Source organism: Cyprinus carpio, chromosome B22, assembly GCF_018340385.1.
Source record: "Cyprinus carpio isolate SPL01 chromosome B22, ASM1834038v1, whole genome shotgun sequence".
Lineage (NCBI taxonomy): Eukaryota > Metazoa > Chordata > Actinopteri > Cypriniformes > Cyprinidae > Cyprinus > Cyprinus carpio.
The window spans coordinates 24299586-24321804 of NC_056618.1; the positions used below are offsets into that span (position 1 = coordinate 24299586).

Genomic DNA, 22219 nt, shown 5'->3' on the forward strand with positions numbered 1-22219 from the left:
TTTGTACATTCAGTTTACACAACAGTTAAAGGTCATTTATCATTCAGTGGAACTGTGCGCATGGCTTTAAGACATTTGTATTGTTTTGGCTCTGTGCATGCAATAACTACCTCAGTCAAACCAATGGTATGACCGAGAGCCACTGAAAAAAACTACAGAAAAGTAAAAACTACTTGACTCTGAGCCATGAGTATTACACATTGGCCATTTCCATATACTGACACTGAGAAACACAAAATACAGCCTGAGCTACATGCATCTTTTATATTGCGGTTTCATATAACAGATGCTGCAGACAACAACAGTGTTACTGACACAAGTTTGTCATGAGTGCTGCACATTGCAAGTAAGACAGTTTAGTCTCAACTGCAATGATGATGAGTTAAAATCATAATATCCTAATTTTAAAGCATCTATAATAATGTTATTGTTCATTATACTAATAAGGACCTTATTGTCTAGAAATGGGAAACTAACAGTTGTGGTTGGTGCATGAGCTAAAAAAAAGAAAGAAAGGTCTGTCTGCATTGGTGTGAAGTCCAACCACAAGCATCCGGACTTCTAACATACACACTCAAGAATGGCATTATGCTTTTTTTCTTTCTTTTATGATAAAAATCCTTAGAATATTAAGTAAAGATCATGTTCCATGAAGCTATTTTGTAAAATTTCCTACTGTACACTATATCAAAACTGAATTTCTGATTAGTAATATGCATTGCTACAGACACTTAATTTTGGACAACTTTAAGTGAAGTGAAAGTGAAAGTGACATACAGCCAAGTATGGTGACCCATACTCAGAATTTGTGCTCTGCATTTAACCCATCCAAAGTGCACACACACAGCAGTGAACACACACACACTTGAACACACACCCGGAGCAGTGGGCAGCCCGGGGCACAGTTGGGGGTTCGGTGCCTTGCTCAAGGGCACCTCAGTCGTGGTATTGCCGGCCCGAGACTCAAACCCACAACCTTAGGGTTAGGAGTCAAACTCTCTAACCACTAGGCCACAACCAGATATTCAAATAGTTTTATCTCCTAACCATACATCAGTGAAATCTTTTTTATTCTGCTTTCAGATGATTTATAAATCTCAATTTTAAAAAGGGACCGGTTTTGTGGTCCAGGGTCACAAATATGTATAAAAATGTTAATACACAGCTTGAGTAGTAAGATTGTGTTCAGTTGTAACCTTTCTTCCATTTTGTATTTTTGGATAAAAAATAAGAAGCATTTCTTCCGGTACTTAGTGTCTTTCATTCCAACTAGACATGTGCCCGTATTCGGTAATGCGATATCACGGTAATGAATATGTACAATATGTTATCGTGGGCACTTCTAAATACCATGAATAACTATATATTACAAATTATTCAGAATTTGGAATGCATTTTAAGAATACTTTTCCCATCAACTGGTAAAAATGCTCAACACTGCTGTATGCTGCTTGAAAGACACGTGTGCACTCTGATGTAAACAAGCATGCATGAGAAGCACATGGGGGAACACCTGAGAGACGCACTGAATGAAAGCACATTCACTCTCTCTGACAGAAGATGGCGCTAAACTGCAGCAAAATGCAGCCCTTACCCCTGGAAACCCCATAAATAAAAGCAGCTATGCTACTTTCTAAAACATATTTAAATAATTTTTAAATATCCATTCAGATTTGTGCATTCGCTATGGTGTTCATCACAAATTAAGATAAATATTAAGACTAATAGGCCATTTATTTTCAAACCTTTTTTTAATTTTATTTTAATCTGGACTACAACATGCCCTAGATATTGTTTGAAAGTGTTTTGATTTTTTATTGTTAATTCACACTTTACATTAGGGCTTCATTAGTTAACATTAGTTAATTCATTAGTTAACATAAACTGCCAGTGAAAAATTCTTCTAAACATTCATTCGTCTTAGGTATTCCAATATTTAATAACACGTTGTTAAAATCTAAATTTGCAACTGTGTTATTTATTGAGCTAAACATGACGTAAAACTTGTAAAACAAAAAAAAAAAAAACAGAGAGTGACACTAACTCGAAGACACAATAAAAATGAGACGAAGATACATACAATAGCATTTAGAAACAAGACCACCTAACCGAACCTACATCTAATATTATTCTAACCTGCTTTCCTGCAGTTTCGTGTTCTTCTGACTTCTGAAATATAAAAACTCAAGCAAAGTACAGATACTCCAAAAAAAAAATACTTAATATACCACTGACTGTTCGGTACAACACAGCTACAGTTTATGGTAAACATTTTATGGCCCGCCCCCCCCATCAGCAATGTTTTTCGAGCAAAAAAGGCCCATTGCCTATAGTGTAGCAAAGAATGAAGCACAGTGCTCACGAAGTTACTTTCAAAAGAATTGTTTTTTTTTTTTTTTTTTTGGTTAACAGCTTTGTATGTGGCAAATTCCTTATCGTGTGGATTCCTATCAAAATAACATGATTTTGCCCACTAGAGTTCAACAAACAATGGTAAATGTGATCACACTAAAAAACAATTCAGAAGCTACATTAAGAGGAGTGAGGAACAGGTCTTTCTCACCTCTGAGGTCTTTTGTTTTGTTTACAAACTGTCTTTTATGCGAAATGATTATTGCAACCTGTTTTATAATATCACTTTTCCAAACATATATGACAATATTTGTGGTAATAAACTGTAAAATATTAAAGTACCAAAATGTATGCCGACCTGCTTAATACTTCAAGACCAAACTATCTGTGGCATTCGAACAGTATTCACTCAGCATTTACAACACAAACTGAAAAAACGGGGCAGCTCAGTGTCAAAACTCACCCTTTTATTCATAGTGTTTGTTAGTGAGAGCTCACTGATTGTCTTCATTATGACCATCATCTCTCTGCTCCTGCTGGCCTCTCTGCTGCCACACCTGACCTTAAACGGTGAGACTGATTATCCCAGACTGCATATTATGCTGATTTTTACAAATATTTAATTGGTATGTGCAGAAACAAGCCAACTTAGAGCTCTATCTCTTCTCTCAGCTTGTGTTAATGTGGGTAAAGTGAACAGCAAAGAAGCAACCTCCAAATACATATAAGATACGTGGTGCATTCCTGATTTCTGATCAGTTTGTCTTGACTGCTGCACATTTTCAAAAGAAGGTAATACTTTTGTTTTGCAATATTGATTGATTAACAAATACTAATTATTGATGACTGAGCTTTTAGATGAACTGACAATAGCATATGGTTTGCAAAGTTTTGATGTCAAATCAGTATGCTGAATATGCTTTTAAAAGAATACATGAAACTAAGAAAAATGTTCATTATACTTCCAAGACTTTCCTTCAACATAAATTAGATACTGACAGCTGTTGAGAATGAGGGATCTGTCCACATTGGAGCAGTCTGAGTGCGCCTTGTCAAGTCCTAGTTTTTTATCAATTGAGTTTTATTCATAAGTTTGTGTAAAGTCAATATTAAATGTGTTCTGAGTTTATCACAGAACAGAAAAATGTGTTATTAACCACTCAGCCAAATTTGAATGATAAAAAAAACCGCCAAGTAAATAAAATAAGCTATCAAAATCTCGAAAATAAGCAGTATTCTCTGCTCTCAAATGCTGGGGGGCGCTGAAACCACACCCACTCGCAGAAAAGCTGCCATTTCTCAACTGTCTTTCTCTGCAGCTTTTTTAAATGGGGAGACCGAGCTGTTTTGTAAATTATTGCAACCAGGTATAATGCATTTACGTGACGAAAGTATAGCTAGCTAGCAACCTCTAGGCTGTAGTATCGAACGGCAGTAACTAGCAACTGAGCTGGCAAACCACTGCGCTGTAGTTATTAGGTGTGTTCGACTTGAAGCAGAGCCGTACAGAACGTTCAGTGTATGACATGAGAGTAAATCAAAAAATGCATGAAAAGCTCTCAATACTGTAGCTCTGTACTTGTATGTCACACACCAACTGATCTGTGCAGTGCTGCTTCAAGTCGAATACACGTCTTAAGGGAGGGGCCATGCTCAGTGACTCCATTTCATCATCAAGTCATGATTTTAGCAACGCCCAAAAAAATCTGAACATGAAAATGCTGAAAACCTACTCCACAATTAAGTAGGCTACTACATAGTTCAGTCTTTGTAACATGTTTCTGCAATGCATTTCTAACATTTATGTGTTTAGAAACAATTCCCAGAATTGACTTTACACTGATTTTAAGTGGGAGATGTTTATTAATGTCTTTTTATATTCATTTTATTTTGTTATACTTTTTTATATATATATTTTATATTACACATGACATTGATTCATCTGTACCAGAGTCCGTCCAAGTTCATTCACAATTGCAGTCCGAGTCAGAGTCCCGAGTCCAAGTACCCCAACTCTGCATCGGAGTGAAGTCCTACCACCAGTATCCGAACTACAGCAGTGATTCGTAAGTGAATGACATTGTGCTTTTCAAGATAAAGTACGAAATATACTCAAGGCAGCACTTAAAATAAATAAATAAATACATACATAAATAAATAACTTAAGGTGATCTGAAAAGTAGCACTCAGGCCACCATTAATTTTGAGTACACTCTCATTGTTCCTATACAACACCCCAATCATTTTAATAAAACTTGGACTGAAACCAAACTCTCTTAGTGCTGGCAGAGATAGTTATGCTCAACCCGGTCAAAAGCTTTTTCTTGGTCCAAGAAAATGAGACCAATGTTAAAACCAAATGATCTAGATCAGGGGTAGGCAACGTCAGTCCTGGAGTGCCGATGCAAAAAACACTCAAGCTCCAGCCCTAAAAAAAACCTCACTTGTCTGTAGCCTTACAGAGTCCACACTTCGGTGATGTCATGTAGTGCAGACCTATAGGGCCCTTGGCGCGAGTCCACGAGGGTGCACTGAGAAGTATTTTTGGGACAGACTCGATCGTCACGCCGGAAATAACAGTCTGGTTGATTTTTGACAGGAGCTGCAGGTTAGGGGAATATGCTGCCTATGTTGCATTTGACTAAAATTACAATTTTAACACATAATAAACATGTGCGTGAGTTTCAGATGAATTTACAGGTTTAAATATGAATACTAGGTTTACATATGACTCAGTAAAGCCCTGACATTCGGTTTTATTTATTTAATGAATCATAATGCGATCGTATTATTCAATGCACTATTATTATGTTTGAGATATCAACCACCGGTCGATGACCATAATGTTTGTATAAACTGTAGGTAACAGCTGGTAAAATGTACACCTAGGTCATAAAAACCATAATGATACCTACCTTTTTTTTTATACAATATACAATAATAGACAGAAATTTATATATTAATGCATAGAAAAAAAACATGCCAGAGTGTACAAACCATTGATTGATTCATCAAAAAACTGAATATTCTTTAAAAATATGACAAGTCTTCCTTGCTTTTTTATTTATAATGTTCTCCAAACTGGTGCAGTAGTCTTTTGTCTCCTGAAGAAAATGAATAAAATTTGGCTTGTATCCTGACCATTTCTTCTTGTGTATATGAAATTTTCCCCAAAATAATAAACAATTGTACAATAAAATTAAAATTATTATTATTATTGTTATTTTCATTGGAATAATACATAAATGTTATATTTAAATTAAATAATTTTGATATATGTGTTTTCCTTCTAATTAAATTTTCCACATCCACCCAAAAAAATTTTGAGTATATACAATTACAAAACAGATGGACAATAGATTATTTTTTTCCACTGAGCAAAAATCACATGAATAATCAATCTCTAACTTAAATCTCTCTAACACACTTTTAGCTGGATATATACCATGTAAAATTTTAAATGTAACCTCCGTAACACGCGGTATTCACAAATTTGTGTGATCTCTGAGTACGAAGGTTTTTACAAACAAAATCATGATTCAATAAAACTTTCGTAATAAAAATGTATTCTAAATGTAAAAATAAAATAATTCTCTTAATAAACACTTCTTAAACAAGAATCTAAAAAACTTTTAATAAACAATTTTTAAGAAACTGGTTCGGAGTGCGTATCAAACTGCCAAAGTCAGGTGATTTCAGTAAACAAGGCTTCATTACATCATATTTGTTTAGAAATTTCTATGGTCTACCCTTGGGGGATGATCTCTGTAAACCCCATAATTGTCATCAATTTGTAGACATTTTAACAAGCCATTTGTCTAATTAAAAGGATGAGAAGTAGGTTCATATATTACACAGAGACTTCATATTTAATGGTAATGGTATTTTATTAATTTTATTGCATTTAATGTATTCTACTTTCAATAAAACATTTGCAATGGGTTTTTAAAAGCTGATTTAATGCATGTTTAAGCCTGAGTTGTTTCGAGCACTTTAAGGGCAGAGTTTAATGAATTTAAGTGGGTACCAAAAAATATGGATTCAGTACCGTATATAAAAATAATACAGGCATAATCTGAAAAACAAGCCTTGCGCATTACAGGGAATAATATCTTCAGATTTTTTACAGTTGGTTTGATACCTTTAGATCAAATGGTGTTGTCGTTTAATGGATTTATATTATGTCATACATTAAAAGTTGTAAAATTATTATAAAATACATGAAATGCTAATTCCAAAAATGGAGCCTTGTGCACTAACAGGGGTGTTTCCTGAGCATTTTATTATTGGTTTGATAGTATTATGTAGTTAAGTTGTTTAATTAATTTATATGGCTAATTTCTATAAATATTTCTAGAAATTACGCCTTGTGCAACGTAAAGGGCATATATTTATGGCTATCTTAGTTAGTTTGGACTAAACATAACAAGCGCAAAGAGTTAGGCTATGTATTAGCGAATTGGTATTAACCCGAATGTCTAATGAATGTCAAACTAACTTTACCGCAGATAAGCACGATTTAACACGAAACAACCAAAAAAAATCAAATCAACTCATCTAACCACAAAAAAACACATAATTGCGCTGCTCATTCTGGATCCTGACAGAACCAACAACCTGTGCGACTGATAAACTGCATTTTTCACGGAACAGCGTTCCGCGGAGGCAACTGGCTTGATCCATTCAGACGCTGCCGTTCTCATCAAGCACAGGCTGATCGACAGCGTCTTGCTTTTGTCAGCTGTAGCAAACCCCCAACACAAGCACCAGCAGCTCTACCAGATTACAAGAAAAAGTTAGAAAAGAGAGAAAAAAACTCACTCAACTCGCAGCAAACGCTCTCACTCTAAACACGTCCAACTCCGCCCACTCACTGGCACCGTGTGCACTCTCAGAGAGAGAGAGAGAGAGAGAGTTTACAAAAGCTTTTATTTACAAAAATTCACCCATTTACAATTGCATAGCCTCAAGTAACAAGTTGCAACTCAATACAAATCAATAAGGTGTACAAATTAATTTGTCTTCAAAAATTGCACACTGAGCATCATTACAGCACCAAATATTTTCAAAAGAAAGAAGATCCTCAATACATGTATAGTAATACAAATCATTTAAATTTCTAAATTGCAACAGGTTAAACACATTGCAACAATATGTTGTGCTATATCCTGTTCAATTTTCTTTATCCTGCTCAAATAGATGGACATTTTTGCTTGTCCCACCATAAAATTAAACAGTTTACCGATTTTTTCTTAGAAACATATTTACAACCTTAAATGAAAATCTCTTGTGAGAATACTACATTGCAATTTTTAAAAACAACCTTTAAAACAGAAAACAGTAGTTCAAGTCTTTGACAGTTTAAAGGAACACTCCACTATTTTTTGTTTATTTTTTGAAAATAGGCTCATTTTCCAACTCCCCTAGAGTTAAACAGTTGAGTTTTACAGTTTTTGAATCCATTCAGCTGATCTTCGGAACTTTTAGCTTAGTTTAGCATAGATCATTGAATCTGATTAGACCATTAGCATCTCGCTCAAAAATGACAAGTTGTGATTTTCTAGGCCGATGTGGTTAGGTACTATACTCTCATTCTGGCGTAATAATCAAGGAACTTTGCTGCCGTACCATGGGTGCAGCAGGAGCAATGATATTATGCAGCGCCTGAAAATAGTCCCAGCTAGGTAACTTCCAATGAAGTGCCACGTAGAATTTAAATCAAACTTCACTTATCAATACATACATAAACACGTGCATATACACCTATAAATTACTCACATATACATGTATACTATTGGATGTTCAAAAATACATATATGAAATATATGTGCACACTAATATGAAATCCATGCCAATACATATTATGTTAGTAATGAATGCATATACACTTGTGAATAACTTGTGTATACATTCAAAGTGGATGCATGTACACCTATACATACTCGCACATACATATAGCCTAAACTCGATGCCTTCCGTTTGCACTGAAAAGTTAACGCAAGTCCACATATGGAATCATTTGCATATATGTATGTACACAACTAAAGCATACATCTTTCTTATCTGAATTGTATACATTAGTGTTTTTTATTTTGCATGTATGCGTGAGTGTTTTATGGATGTGTATGCGCAAAATAAACAATTCTAAAAATCAAAATACATCATATTTTATCAAACCTGTCATATGAACATGACAGGAAAAAAAGAACATTATTTTGTATATTTGGTGTAATGCAATGTGTTTATGTGGTTTAAGGTTCAAAAAACACATTCTTTTCCACATACTGTACCTTATTGTTTCTCTGCCCTGACAGGACAGGAAAGTTTATTTTACTGACATATAACAATCGATTTTCCACATTTCCCAAACAGTCGGAAGGGAGCTTCATCACAGAAAATAACTTTGCACCGGTCTTCTGCCATCCAATCCTTGTACTTCCTAGAATTTCAGTCTGTCCTTGATGTTTTTCTTAGAGAGAAGTGGCTTCTTTGCTGCCCTTCTTGACACCAGGCCATTGTCCAAAAGTCTTGGCCTCGCTGTGCGTGCAGATGCTCTCACACCAACCTGCTGCCGTTCCTGAGCAAGCTCTGCACTGCTGGAGACATGATTCCTTAGCTGATTCCTCAGGAGGAGACGGTCCTGGTGCTTGCTGGACACTCTGGGATGTCCTGAAGACTTCTTCTCTGCAGTCCAACCTCTCTCCTTGAAGTTCTTGATGATCCGGTAAATGGTTCTTTCAGGTGCAAATATTTTTTGTTGCAATTTCCTTTCATGTGAGGCCATTTTGATGCAAAGTAATGATGGCTGCACATATTTCTTTGGAGGTAACCATTGATCAACTTTGGCCTGAGTGTCCACTGTCCTCCAGAGTTCAGCACCAGTCCTAATCAAACACACTTACCTGTAGTTTTCAAGTAAATCTGAAGATTTTTACCTGGTTGGTGGGTTTGATTGGGGTTGGAGTTTACCTCTGCAGGATGATGGCCCTACAAGAGCAGGATTGGTACCACTGTTCTGCCATAGATGTAAAGATATAGTCAACTAAATATAATAATATTAGTTTAAAGTGAATATTAACATTTGCTAACTGCTTTTAAATGCAAATATCGTTAAATCAGAGCCAGGGCTCAGGGCCTGATCCCATAGACAGATAGCTCAACCACTCAGCTATCAATCTATAAAATCATGGCCTGCTTCTGAGAAATGTTTTTTTAATGAAATGACATGAAAAGTGCTGAACACATTTCTGTGCGCGAGTCTGTGTGTTTGTACTGAGAAGAGATCAGAAAAAAGATTTTGCTTTTTAAATAAATAAAAAATATAAAACAATTTTTTATATATATATATATAAATAATAATGGAAGTAATTTGTCATTTATATCCTGTTTGTCATATTTATTTGCTTGATCAGTGTCTTTTTGATTCATTTGCTGTGGCAAAGTTCTTTAAAATAATTGAAATAAAATCATAGAAAAAAAAATAGCAACAGTATAACCTTTAATTATATGTGCTGAAAGAGTTTTCTTATCGCTCCATGTCTTTTAGTCATCATTACTCCATGGCATAAGAAAGAGTAGAGAGAAATCTGTCCTCATTAATGAACATCCTGCATTATGCATCAACAGATTGGCCAAAAAAAAAAAAAAAAAAAAAAAAAAAAAAACCTACAGTTCTATGCATGCTTCATTTTGTATATCTTTAGTCTGAAGGTAAGACCGGAAGTATTAAGAGGAACAATATCTTTTCATCACTGTGTTGCTCATATTGCAAAAAAAAAAAAAAAAAAAAAACAGAACTTGGAGAACTCAGTCTCTCCACCCACCATCGAACTATATATACAGTGATCTCCAGTGAGAGCTCATTTATTGTCTTCATCATGATCATCATCTCTCTGCTCCTGCTGGCCTCTCTGCTGCCACACCTGACCTTCACTGGTGAGACTGATTAAAAAACAGCACATTATTCAAATGTTTTAAGAACATTAAATTTTTATTTACTGAAGAAGCTGATTTGGCACTATCTCTCTCTCAGCTCGTGTGAATGTGGGTATAGTGGATGGCACAGAAGCAAAACCCCACTCCAGACCTTACATGGTTTCTGTTCAGTCGAATAAGACACATATCTGTGGTGGATTCCTCATTTCTGATGAGTTTGTGTTGACTGCTGGTCATTGCAGGAACGGGTGAGGGTTTTTTGTGTAGTTACAATAATTTTGGCTGACATAGTGACTGCTGTGCATTGTATGATGAAACTGAGCATCCTGACTTTCTCTTTCAACAGATCTCAGATTCTGACAGTTGTGGTTGGTGCTCATGACTTAAGGAACAGTAAGAATTCAGATCGCATCGGAGTGAAGTCCTACATTCCACATCCAAGCTATACGATTCATCTTCCCTGGAATGACATCATGCTTTTGAGGGTAAAAACTTGTATTACATTTAGCTGTTGACAACTTCACAAACATCACTATAATCAGCAGCAGTTCAGTTTTATGAAAGATGATTAAATTAGTTTATTTATAACAGCTGTGTTTTTGAATTACAGTTACAGGAAAAAGTCAACCTAAACAACGATGTTAAATGGATATCATTACCAAAGAAAGGTGAAGATGTCGAGGTGAATACTCTCTGTAGTGTTGCGGGCTGGGGACAACTGCAGACTAATGGCCCACTGAGCAGTCTTCTAATGGAGGCAAACGTGCATGTAATGAACAACAGCGAATGTTACAAGAGGTGGGGACAGACTTACTACTCAGTCGAACAGATGATGTGCACACGTGGCAATGGTGGATCCTGCCGTGTACGTACAAAAGATGATTCACACACTTTGATTCTTATGTTAATTTATGAACTGAGAATCAACTGATACATTATATGGCACTTTATTGACTTTTTCTCTTAACAGGGGGATTCTGGGGGTCCTTTTATTAATATAAAAACATAAATTCCATGGATCAACAGCATAATTAGAAATGTGAAGCGAGTTCACGAGAAACCAAATGTGTATATTAAGATTTCACCATATATTCCATGGATCAACAGCATAATTAGAAATGTGAAGCGAGTTCAGTTCTTGAATTCTTTTGTATAACCTGTCTTAATAAAAGTATCACTTGGCAATCATCAATCATTCAAAGTGTATTTATTGTCAAAAACATATATGTACTGTATGTGTGGGTGTGGGTGTGTCTGTGTGCATATATATAAATACTGTATTTGAATATTTGGGCTCATAAAAAATGAATATTCAAATATTTGTTTATTTGAATTAGGTTTAAAGTAAAAGACATTATTTTTTAATCAAGTTTTTGTCACCATTTCTGAACAAGCTTGTGATTAGGCATTAAACACTACAATATTAAATTATACCTCAAGGTTTTCTTTTAGTTGAAAGCGTGTATAAACAATAAAGCATTTAAGCTCAAGCAGAACAAATGCAAAAAATAAAGCAGAACATGTCAATTCCAGTACAGAGTTGCCCTATGATTATCGTGTTTTTATTATTATAAATGTTAAAGGTGGGGTGTGTATTTGGCCGAGAACCAAAACAAACTTGTAGCAAATCAGCAGTAAGGGACATGTCTACTCATGATGTGGAGGAGAGAGAGGACGCTCAGTGCACAGGACAGACATTAGCCGAGCTGAGTGACAACAGAAGGATAGAAATTGTGGATAAAAAACAAAAGAGGAAAATGTCTGCAGAACAAAAGAAGGCTTACAAAAGAAGGCAAGAAGTAGGACCCATGTAAATTTCAGATCAGCTTTTCAGTGCTGGAGAAAACTCAAGGAGTGGGAAGGCCTGCGATCAGATGCAGAGGTTGCTTTGTTTCTTCTCGACAGGTGAGTAACATTGGTTTTGCTTTGTTTCACAGATCTAATATATGCTGGCTTTTGCTTGACTATGCTTGTGTGTCATGTTCACTTGTTTGTTCATCTGCAATCGTATCCCACATAGCAAATGTTTTCTGGCCCAGATCCGGGCCACATAATCACTTTTCCCTAGGCCCAAGTGCCTTAAATAATGACGGCCCTGAATTGGCCCAGAACTGGATTAAAGACAAGAGCCACATATGGGCCATAACCGGCCCGAATCTCAGACAGTTAGGGTGTATTCACACCAGCAAAGTCCGCTAGTTCACTTGCTTTGGTCCGGACCAAATACAATGTTTATTTTTTTTTGTTTGATGCGGTTCGCTTTCACACTGCCCTTTTTGCAAGTGAACCAAAAATTGTAAACAAAACCACTGGTGCTAAGGTCATCCATTCATTGAACAGAAATGATCAAGCAGGGAAAATCAGGAAGTTCAAAAACAGGCTAATCATGGAGATTTTATGTAGTGCAGTTGTTATTATTTTACTGATTTTCTGTTATCAGCTACAAACACAATATGAAGACACTTATGAACATCAGATGAGATAATGTCATCTACACGATGTTGTAACAAGGATTTTGCAAAGACGAAGAAGTACTGCAAGACTGTTCCGGCGGAGAGAGCATGCTCTTATGTGCTCCTACCACGGCATACTGACAATGGCACTGCGCAGAAGACCGATTAGGTAGGCTATAAAGAAAGGGAAAGTGAAACTTAAAAAAAACGGCGTTGGTATGTCCACTTGCTGCCTCATCATCCAAGAAGTCGTCACCACTATAAATACAATCCTGAAACCACTATACATCAAAAAACCCTCTAATGCTGATTTGAAAACAATAGTACAAGGTTTTAGGGATAAGTGGGGATTCCCCCAAGTTGCTAGAGCCATTGATGGCTCCCATATACCTATCAAGGCTCACCAGCGGATTACTTAAATCGGAAGGGGCAATATTCAGTCATCCTTCAGGCTGTGGTAGACAACAAAATTAAGTTTTGGGACATAAATATTGGACAGCCAGGAAGAGTCCATGATGCTTGTGTTTTTGCCCTTTAATCTCTTTTTGATCGGGGCCATAGTGGCAGACTGTTGCTACAATGGACTGAAATATTTGAGGGAGTAAATGTGCCTCTTATGATCTTAGGAGATGCTGCCTATCCATTACTACCCTGGCTTGAGGAGTGACTGCTGAACAGAGTAGCTGCTAGAAGGAGATGGAGTCATTTGGCTTGATAAGGTCTGTAGGGCTATACGACTCGACAATGTCCACGGGACAAATGGTTGGTCATGTTCCTAGGATTTTGTCCAGTTCGTCGTACCATGGACTTTTGTCTTTTTTGTCTCCGGAACTGCCACTCTTGCTTAGAGCATCACGCACCTTCATATAAAGTTGCCGAAGTTTTTTTACTTTAACGCGACACTGGGCGGGAGACAGCTCAAATCCCTTCGCTGAACTTGCTAAACACATCCGTATTTTTATGCATCTTCTCGAGTAGCTTTGAGATTAAGGAATCTGCCTAAATGTCAATGAGGCAGTGTGTCTCTTTGGAGCTTCAGGTTGAACCACGACTCATTTTTTCAATGACTAGCAAATGTGGTGAAACCAACACTTTCCCATAAGGCAACTCCAACTATGGGAGCCTGTTAACTCAAAAGGCGCAGTGCTTTCTGCAGTTGGGTCAGATCGAGGTCGGATCATATTCACACCATAAACGAAACGTACCAGAGCTCGTTTGGTACCGAACCGAGACCACCTCTTCAGCTGGGTCTCGGTTCGGTTGTTTGGTGCGCACCAGAGTGCGATTGCTGTATTCACACCTGCCAAAAAGATCTGCATCAAAGGGGGAAACGAACCAGAGTTCGTTTCAAACGAACCAAACAAGACAGGTGTGAATACACCCTTAATCACCCTTAGCTGGCCCCGAACTGGACCAAAACAGGTTTTATTATAGGTACCAATTCTCAGCCTTAAGTAAACCAGAATCCCCAAATCTAAGCCACACCTAGGCCTTATATAGCCCAGACCCAACCCAGACAGCAACAAGTGTCGGCCCAGATCCAGCCCACATGGATTTCACGTGGGCCAGATGTAGGCTGGATCTGGGCCAACACTATGTTGCTGTCTGGGAATACAGAATCTTAATATTTCATATTATTGCATTGTGTACTACTATAATCACCATTATTCATTTTGTGACAAGCTTTGGTAATGTACACACAAACTATGCCAATAAACTACATTAAACTGAATAGAAAATCAGACTTAAAACCCACAAATCATGTAACTGTGCAATAAAAAACGTACTGCATTGAATTTTTGATTTTTATAAACTCTGCTCCTGCTTGCACTGGCCTCCATCAAGAGGGTTGGGGACCTGCACGCATTTTCAGTTGACGATTCGTGCCTAGAGTTTGGGCCGGCTGACTCCCAGGTAATCCTAAGGCCCCGGCCCGGCTATATGCCCAAGGTTTCCACTACACCCCGCAAAGACCAAGTGGTGAACCTGCAAGGGCTGCCCCTGGAGGAGGCAGACCCAGCCCTGACTTTGCACTGTCCCATCCGAGCATTGAGATGCTACGTAGACCTGACACAAAGCTTCAGGACCTCAGACCAGCTCTTTGTCTGTTACGGAGGCCGGTAGAAGGGGAATGCCGTCTCTAAGCAGAGGATGGCCCACTGGATTGTGGATGCCATAACCCTGGCTTATCAGGCACAGGGTCTGCCCTGCCCATGTTGCATCCTCCTGGGCGCTGGCTCGTGGTGCATCGCTGACAGATAATTGTAGAGCTGTGGGCTGGGCGACCCTTAACACATTCACTAGGTTCTATAGCCTTCGTGTAGAGCCAGTATCCTCCTGTGTTCTCACCTCAAACGGGTAGTGGCACCGAGAGGCCCCGGTTAGTGTCGGCTTGCTAAAACTGCTCCAGAGTGTCCGTAGTGTAGACCCTGTTGAGATCCTCCATCACCCTAGGCAGCAGGACGTGGCGGAACGTCCAGCACCAGGACTTCATGATGAATCCGTGAGAACCGTGGAAGGCTGGGTTCCATATTGAGACCTAAGCAGTACTCGTATGCGTATAGTCCACGGTATAGCCTTAGAGCCCGTGTTTCCCTGGCAGACTTCTGGCTTCCCAAGAGGGTTTTAATCACCTCAAATTTCTCCATATACACCTAAACGGATACTATATGCGTATTTGCTTCCGAAAACTCCTTCGGGAAGGATGGGGCTTCCGCAGCGTCCCTGTTCCAAGCGGAGTGGGTACGTTTTCCCAGTGTTATCCAATCTCATCCAGTGAGGTAGTGCTTTGACAATGGTGAGTGTAACGACTTGTTCTGAGCCCCGGCCTACACCTAATAGGGGCACAGGCGGCTCGCACAGTGCCCTGAAAGGAGTAGCACCAATGGCGGTTTGGTAGGGATCCCAATTAGTCGGTCACTGAGGAGGCAAGCCGGAAACCCGTCACCACATCCCATCTACACCAACCACTCCACGTCACGTCGGTGACCGCATTCCCTCCTTCAGGGAACGAGGTTACCATACGTAACAAAAACGTTCCCTTTCAGTCGGTCACTCTTGACGTCACGTCCCGTCGCCACGGTTGCTGTACCACCACTGAGCTGCCGGGTGTCCGGCTTGGCTCCTCAGCGAAAACCTGGTATGCATTGCACCTGCTGCCTTATTATACTCACGGCTGTGATTAGCGGCAGCTGGATGCAATAATAGATTGGTCTAATGAAGCTATAATTATACTTAACACTTGAAGTAGATTGGTCTAATGAAGCTATAATGAGGCTTACCGTACGTAACCGAAATGTTCTTTTTGGAAAACTGGGACACCATGTCATCCGGACTAAAGAGGACAAGGACAACCCAAGTTGTTATCAGCACTCAGTTCAGAAGCCTGCATCTCTGATGGTATGGGGTTGCATGAGTGCATGTGGCATAGGGCAGCTTACACATCTGGAATGGCACCATCAATGCTGAAAGGTATATCCAAGTTCTAGAACAACATATGCTCCCATCCATACGTCGTCTCTTTCAGGGAAGACCTTGCCTCTTCCAATATGACAATGCTAGACCACATACTGCATCAATTACAATATCATGGCTGCGTAGAAGAAGGATCCGGGAACTGAAATGGCCAGCCTGCAGTCCAGATCATACGCCCATAGAAAACATTTGGCGCATCATAAAGAGGAATCCAGATGTGACAAAGAAACCGACCTAAGACAGTTGAGCAACTAGAAACCTGTATTAGACAAGAATGGGACAACATTCCTATTCCTAAACTTGAGCAACTTCAGTCCCCAGACATTTGCAGACTGTTATAAAACAAAGAGGGGATGCCACACAGTGGTAAACATGGCCTTGTCCCAACTTTGAGATGTGTTGATCCCATGAAATTTAAAATCAAACTTATTTTTCCCTTAAAATGAAACATTTTCTCAGTTTAAACATTTAATATGTCATCTATGTTGTATTCTCAATAAAATATTGAAATTTGAAACTTCCACATCATTGCATTTTGTTTTTATTCACAATTTGTACAGTGTCCCAACTTTTTTGGAATCAGGGTTGTATTAATTTAAATTATGTAGACTAGTGTAGTTTGGTGAAGTAGAGTATTATGAGAGAGAGATGGACTGAGCGAGTGTGATTGCCTGCATCTGATACAGCATTCATTCTTCAGCTCAATCTTATATTCACAGTAAAAAATAGTTTGAATGTCCGCTGAGGAAGTGATATCTTTGTCATAAGTTACTATACCTTCAGCTGTGGCTGCATCTTACAATTTAAAAGCTTAAGCTGTTGTTGAAAGTAAAAATAACTTACTTATAAAAACAAAATTAACTCTCACATACACACACAATATTAAAAAATATTAAAAAATAATAATATTATCTACAACTAAAATCACCATCATGGACACACACATTGTTTCTCAATACTAAATACTATTATAAAATACTACTATTATTTATATTAAATATTATTTAATAAATAATAATATTAAATAAATTACAACATCAGCCATTATAAACGTTGCTATGCAATTCAGTCAAAAGTACAAAGACAGCGCTCTAAAATACAGCATTAAATTTATATAGAATATAACATTATGAGACTTTGCCTTCAGCCAAAACCGTTTGCTCTTGAACAAATAATAGATTAATGAGACCAAAGGCTGCCTGTTAGATTTAATCAAAATGAAATGTACTTCATGTTTAACCACCAACTATACATAAAACACAGCCACAAACAAAATAAAAAATATCTGACATAAATCAGCCCTCTCTTTCTGGTGGGTTCATTCATGAGCGCAGAAAAACACTTCAATCCATCTAACACACACCAAAAAAAAAAATAAAACAAACAAACAAACATAATTTATATTATAAAACCAAACATCAAAATTAAAAAACTAAAACAACTACACCTAAAAAAAAAAAAACACTTAAAGCTGACACTAAAACAATATTATTTATAAAATTATAGTGGATTTGGGGGTCTGCCATGACACTCGCTGTGAGAAATGGTTGGAGTTCTGTTATCACTAGAATATCACACCCCTGAAAAAGGCTCTCAACCAATCTGATTTGAGTACTAGAAAGAACTGTTGTATAAATAAATAAATAAAAAATATATACCATCGGGGTAAGTTTTTTTTTATTAAAATGTACTAAAATTTTTGGTAATAAATTGTAAATTGTTCAAGTACCAAAATGTTAACCAGTTTAATTCTTCTAAAACAAACATCTATTGCCTGAAAATGAGACAACATTGTGGTCATTGTGTTGCTCATATACCAAAATTTGACAAAAAAAAAAAAAAAAAAAGACTTACAGGCAGCTCAACACTGCAGTCACTTCCTTTGGTGACCCAAAAGTCTGCAATAGTCGTGAACGACCAGAGGTTTATACAAAGATTTCAGCATATCTTCCATGGATTCACTGCATACAAACATTAAATCATTTTTGCAATGAAAAAAATTATGACATATCCATTAAAATGTTCAGTAAACGAATCATGTCAAGTATCGATATGTGTAAGTGGTCCTTATAAAATAGCAGTAGGCTACTGAAAAGATTCAAGCAACCAAAATTACTTTTTTAAATTCTTAAAATCAGCATGACAACAAAAGTGAAATGTCTAAAATGTCTACTATTTTTCCTTCCTACAGTGGTTGTAAAAATATGTGTACACTTTCTGACACTTAAATGTTTAAAAACGTTTAAATTTCAATGCATGAGATGCAAAATATTACAAGTAGCATTTCCAATGATGCTATGTATACCTAACATTCCAACACAAGAAAGTGTCCGAAAATGTTTGTCTTCATTTTGAAAACTAAAACCACTGGAGTCTTGGTGCATGTGCAGTAGTTTATTGTTCATTGAACAAGCATGAAAAAAGATTTTTAACACTTTCCAACATGTATTACTTTTCAAATGATCTTTAAAATACATTATTCTGAAAAAGGGGACACACGCAACACCTGTTTTATGTTGATTTTCCATTTCTATATAATGATGTTTGTGGTTATGAACTGTATAGTATTCAAGCACCAAAATGTATGGTGACCTACATAATACTTTTAGACCAAACCATTCGTAGTTTGAAAATGAGACCACAAAGATTAACAAGAACAACAGTGAGTCATCGTTGTGTCACTTATACCACAAACTGAGAAAAGAAAAGAAAAGAAAAAAGAAAAGAAAAGAAAAGAAAAAAGACATAGGGGAACTCAGTGTCTCCACCCACATTTAAACTATATTTATACAGTGCTTTTTTAGTGAGAGCTCACTGTCTTCATCATGATCATCATCTCTCTGCTCCTGCTGGCCTCTCTGCTGCCACACATGACCTTCACTGGTGAGACTGATTGACTAAACTGCATATTGATTAATCACTAAAAGATGTATTATCACAACCAAGATGTCAGCATGGTTTTTGGATTTTTGCTGATACCTCAATAAGGTGTTTCTTGTAGGGTGAATAAGTTACTAACTATATTTCTCTCTCTTAGCTCAAGTTAATGTGGGTATAGTGAATGGCCGGGTAGCAAAACCCCACTCCAGACCTTACATGGTTTCTCTTCAGATGAACAAGCAACATATCTGTGGTGGATTTCTCATTCATGACCAGTTTGTCTTGACTGCTGCACATTGCAGAGAGAAGTGAGGGTTTTGTTCAGTCTAAACTGCAATATTTATTGATTATTAATGTTTTGAGATGAATTCACAGTAGTAAATGGTTTACAAAGTTTTGTCATAAAAAGAGTATGCTCAATATGCTCTTCTAAAAGAATACATAAAACTGTGAAAAACGTTTATTTTGCTACTAAGACTTTCTTTCAACAGAAATATGATACTGACAGCTGTGATTGGGGCACATAACCTAAAAAATGAGAATGAGGGGTCTGTCCGCATCGGAGTGAAGTCTTACCACAAGCATCCAGGCTATAGGCCTGGCAGACCTTCAACTCTGAATGACATTATGCTTTTGAGGGTAAAAATCTACAGACTCACTTTTTTTTTTTTTTTTTTAAGGGCAGTACGAACACTTTTTAAAGTATTTTTTTAACAGTGTATAAAGATCATAGATAATGCAAGATGCAAAAATATAAAGTAAAAAATATGATTCAGCATCTTTTAATGATGATAATGTTATTGCATTACAGCTACAAAAAAAAGTCAAAGAAAACAATAAAGTCAAGATTATTAAAATACAAAGACAAAAGGGAGACATCAAAGCTGATTCTGTCTGCAGTGTTGCTGGCTGGGGAAGCCTACGGACTAATGGCTCAGCTAATGATCGTCTAATGGAGATGAAAGTGTATATAATGGATAACAAAGAATGTGAAATAAGATGGGGAGAGATCTACTCAGTTCCAAAGATGATGTGTACATATGGCATTGGTGGATTCTGCGATGTATGTACAAAAGATGATTCACAGACTCTGTTCATTTATGAACTTGTTTAAACTGATATATGATTTTAAGGAATCTGTTAATTTGTGTTTCTTAACAGGGAGATTCTGGGGGTCCTTTGGTTTGTGGAGACACTGCAGTTGGTATCGTATCATTTCATGTCTTGTATCGCTGCAATTCGCCTATGTATCCTAATGTATATACTAAGATTTCACCTTATCTGGAGTGGATCAGCAAAATAATCAAAAATGTCAAGTAAATTCATGAATTTATTTCAATAAAAGTATCACATGACAATCATCATTCATTTGACGTGTTATCTGTCACGCCCATAGACTGTCTGTGTATGTTTTTCTCCCTATGTGCTCCCTGTGACCTAGTTTCTCCCTCTCATTGAGTGTCTCATTTGTTTCAAATGTGTCCCGTTCATTACCCCTCGTTAAGCCCTGCATTTATAGTGTTGTCTGCCCCTTGATTCCTTTGTCTGCTGTTAAAAGTCCATATTATGTGCTATGTGTGTGTTCCTGCCAAGCCCTGTGTTACCCCTTGTTTTGGACTCTTAAAGGGGTCATACGATGTTGCTAAAAAGAACATTATTTTTTGTATTTGGTGTAATGAAATGTATTTATGCAGTTTAAGGTACAAAAAACACATTATTTTCCACACACTGTACATTATTGTTTCTCCTCTATGCCCCGCCTTTCTGAAACGCGTCATTTTTTTACAAAGCTCATCGGTCGGAAAAAGTGAGGTGTGCTCTGATTGGCCTATAAATTAGCCATTGGTTGCATCCAGAAGTGTGAGACGGTAATGTTACAGCCTGTGACATACTTTTATGTGTGTCCCGGTCAGAACACTGGCATGACAAGACAATAACAATAAAACCCATTATAAATTAGCCATTGGTTGCATCCAGTGGGGACATAATTACTGATTATAATGACTTATACTGTGTGTTACGCGTTGCATTGCATCGCGCCACATAAACATAAAACCATGTCTGCATTTGTGATCGGAGAAACGACAAACAAAAAGGGCAACAAACATCGTCAAATACACAACGAAATAGAGTCTCCATGACATGGTGTCAGAGGCAACAGCAAGAATCAAAGTTACACCTTCTTTCTTTGCTTTTGGGCGGTGTGCTACACAAAACTTCCCACATCGTGATGTAGACATGTGGGGGCGTGTTTAAACGAGGCATTTTAGGAGGGCGTGGACAAGTCTTAACTTTTATAAAGAATATCTCTTTGGGTTTGAGACTTTAGTCTTTGCAACTTTAGGGATCTTATCTATTCACGAACAGCTTGTAAACACACCAAAGAGAAAGGAAAACTTGAAATCGCATCATATGACCCCTTTAAAGATAAACAAGTATCCTGAATCTCCTTCGTCTCTTTGCTCCTCACATTAGCACCATGACATTGTTCAAATCAAAGCCACATATAATTACAGTTTGACATGAGGGAAACGGGTAATATCTTCTTTACTTGATCTTGGAGTGAAATCTCCAAAACGGATTTCTTGTCACTGCCACACTGCACGGATGCGCTGTTTTTGTTCAAATCAAAGTGTAAATACACATAGAAAATGTATCCTTGTGTCACGGCTGACACAGAATAGCGTACTCAGTTTGCGTTCAGCGGGTATTCTCTAAAATGGTTCTGCGGTGATGTGAAGAGACACAGAGGAGACACATTGTTGAATAAAGTCGTTATTCTTGTTTTCTTCGCGTACAAAAAGTATTCTTGTCACTTCATAACATTACGGTTGAACCACTGATGGCAGATGGATGTCTTTCATACTTTTCTGGACCTTGACAGTGTGGTAAGTTACTTGGCAGCCAATGGGACAGTCAAAAGCTTCCCCGGTTTTCATCCAAAAATCTTAAATTGTGTTCCGAAGATGAACGTAGCTTTTACGGGTTTGGAATAAATCCATAACTACAACATAATGACAAAATTTTCATTTTTGGGTGGGGAACCCTGTAAGATTATTTATAAGGTAGTGTGCTCCAAAATAATGACAAAATTCATATTTAGAAGATATAAGCATGCAAAACTT

At 37.4% G+C, this 22219-nt stretch overlaps 2 protein-coding genes across 3 annotated transcripts; both read left to right on the forward strand.

Annotated features, from left to right (window-relative positions):
• The first annotated feature begins 10148 nt into the window (after nt 1–10148).
• Nucleotides 10149–11296, forward strand: LOC122141540 (mast cell protease 1A-like). Its single transcript, XM_042749208.1, has 5 exons — nt 10149–10287; nt 10385–10535; nt 10634–10772; nt 10898–11152; nt 11258–11296. The coding sequence occupies exons 1-5, from the start codon at nt 10230–10232 to the stop codon at nt 11294–11296; spliced, it is 642 nt and encodes a 213-aa protein (XP_042605142.1). The 5' UTR covers nt 10149–10229.
• Nucleotides 11297–18972: 7676 nt separating this feature from the next.
• LOC109086735 (granzyme G-like) lies at nt 18973–20455 on the forward strand. Of its 2 annotated transcripts, XM_042749294.1 has the most exons (5): nt 18974–19097; nt 19252–19402; nt 19586–19733; nt 19906–20157; nt 20256–20455. In XM_042749294.1, exons 1-5 carry the CDS (start codon nt 19040–19042, stop codon nt 20412–20414), a joined length of 768 nt encoding a protein of 255 aa, XP_042605228.1. In that variant the 5' UTR covers nt 18974–19039; the 3' UTR covers nt 20415–20455. The 2 variants fall into 2 exon arrangements, with proteins under 2 accessions (XP_042605229.1, XP_042605228.1); XM_042749295.1 differs by lacking the exon at nt 20256–20455 and having other exon boundaries at nt 18973–19097; nt 19995–20152.
• Nucleotides 20456–22219: the final 1764 nt, after the last annotated feature.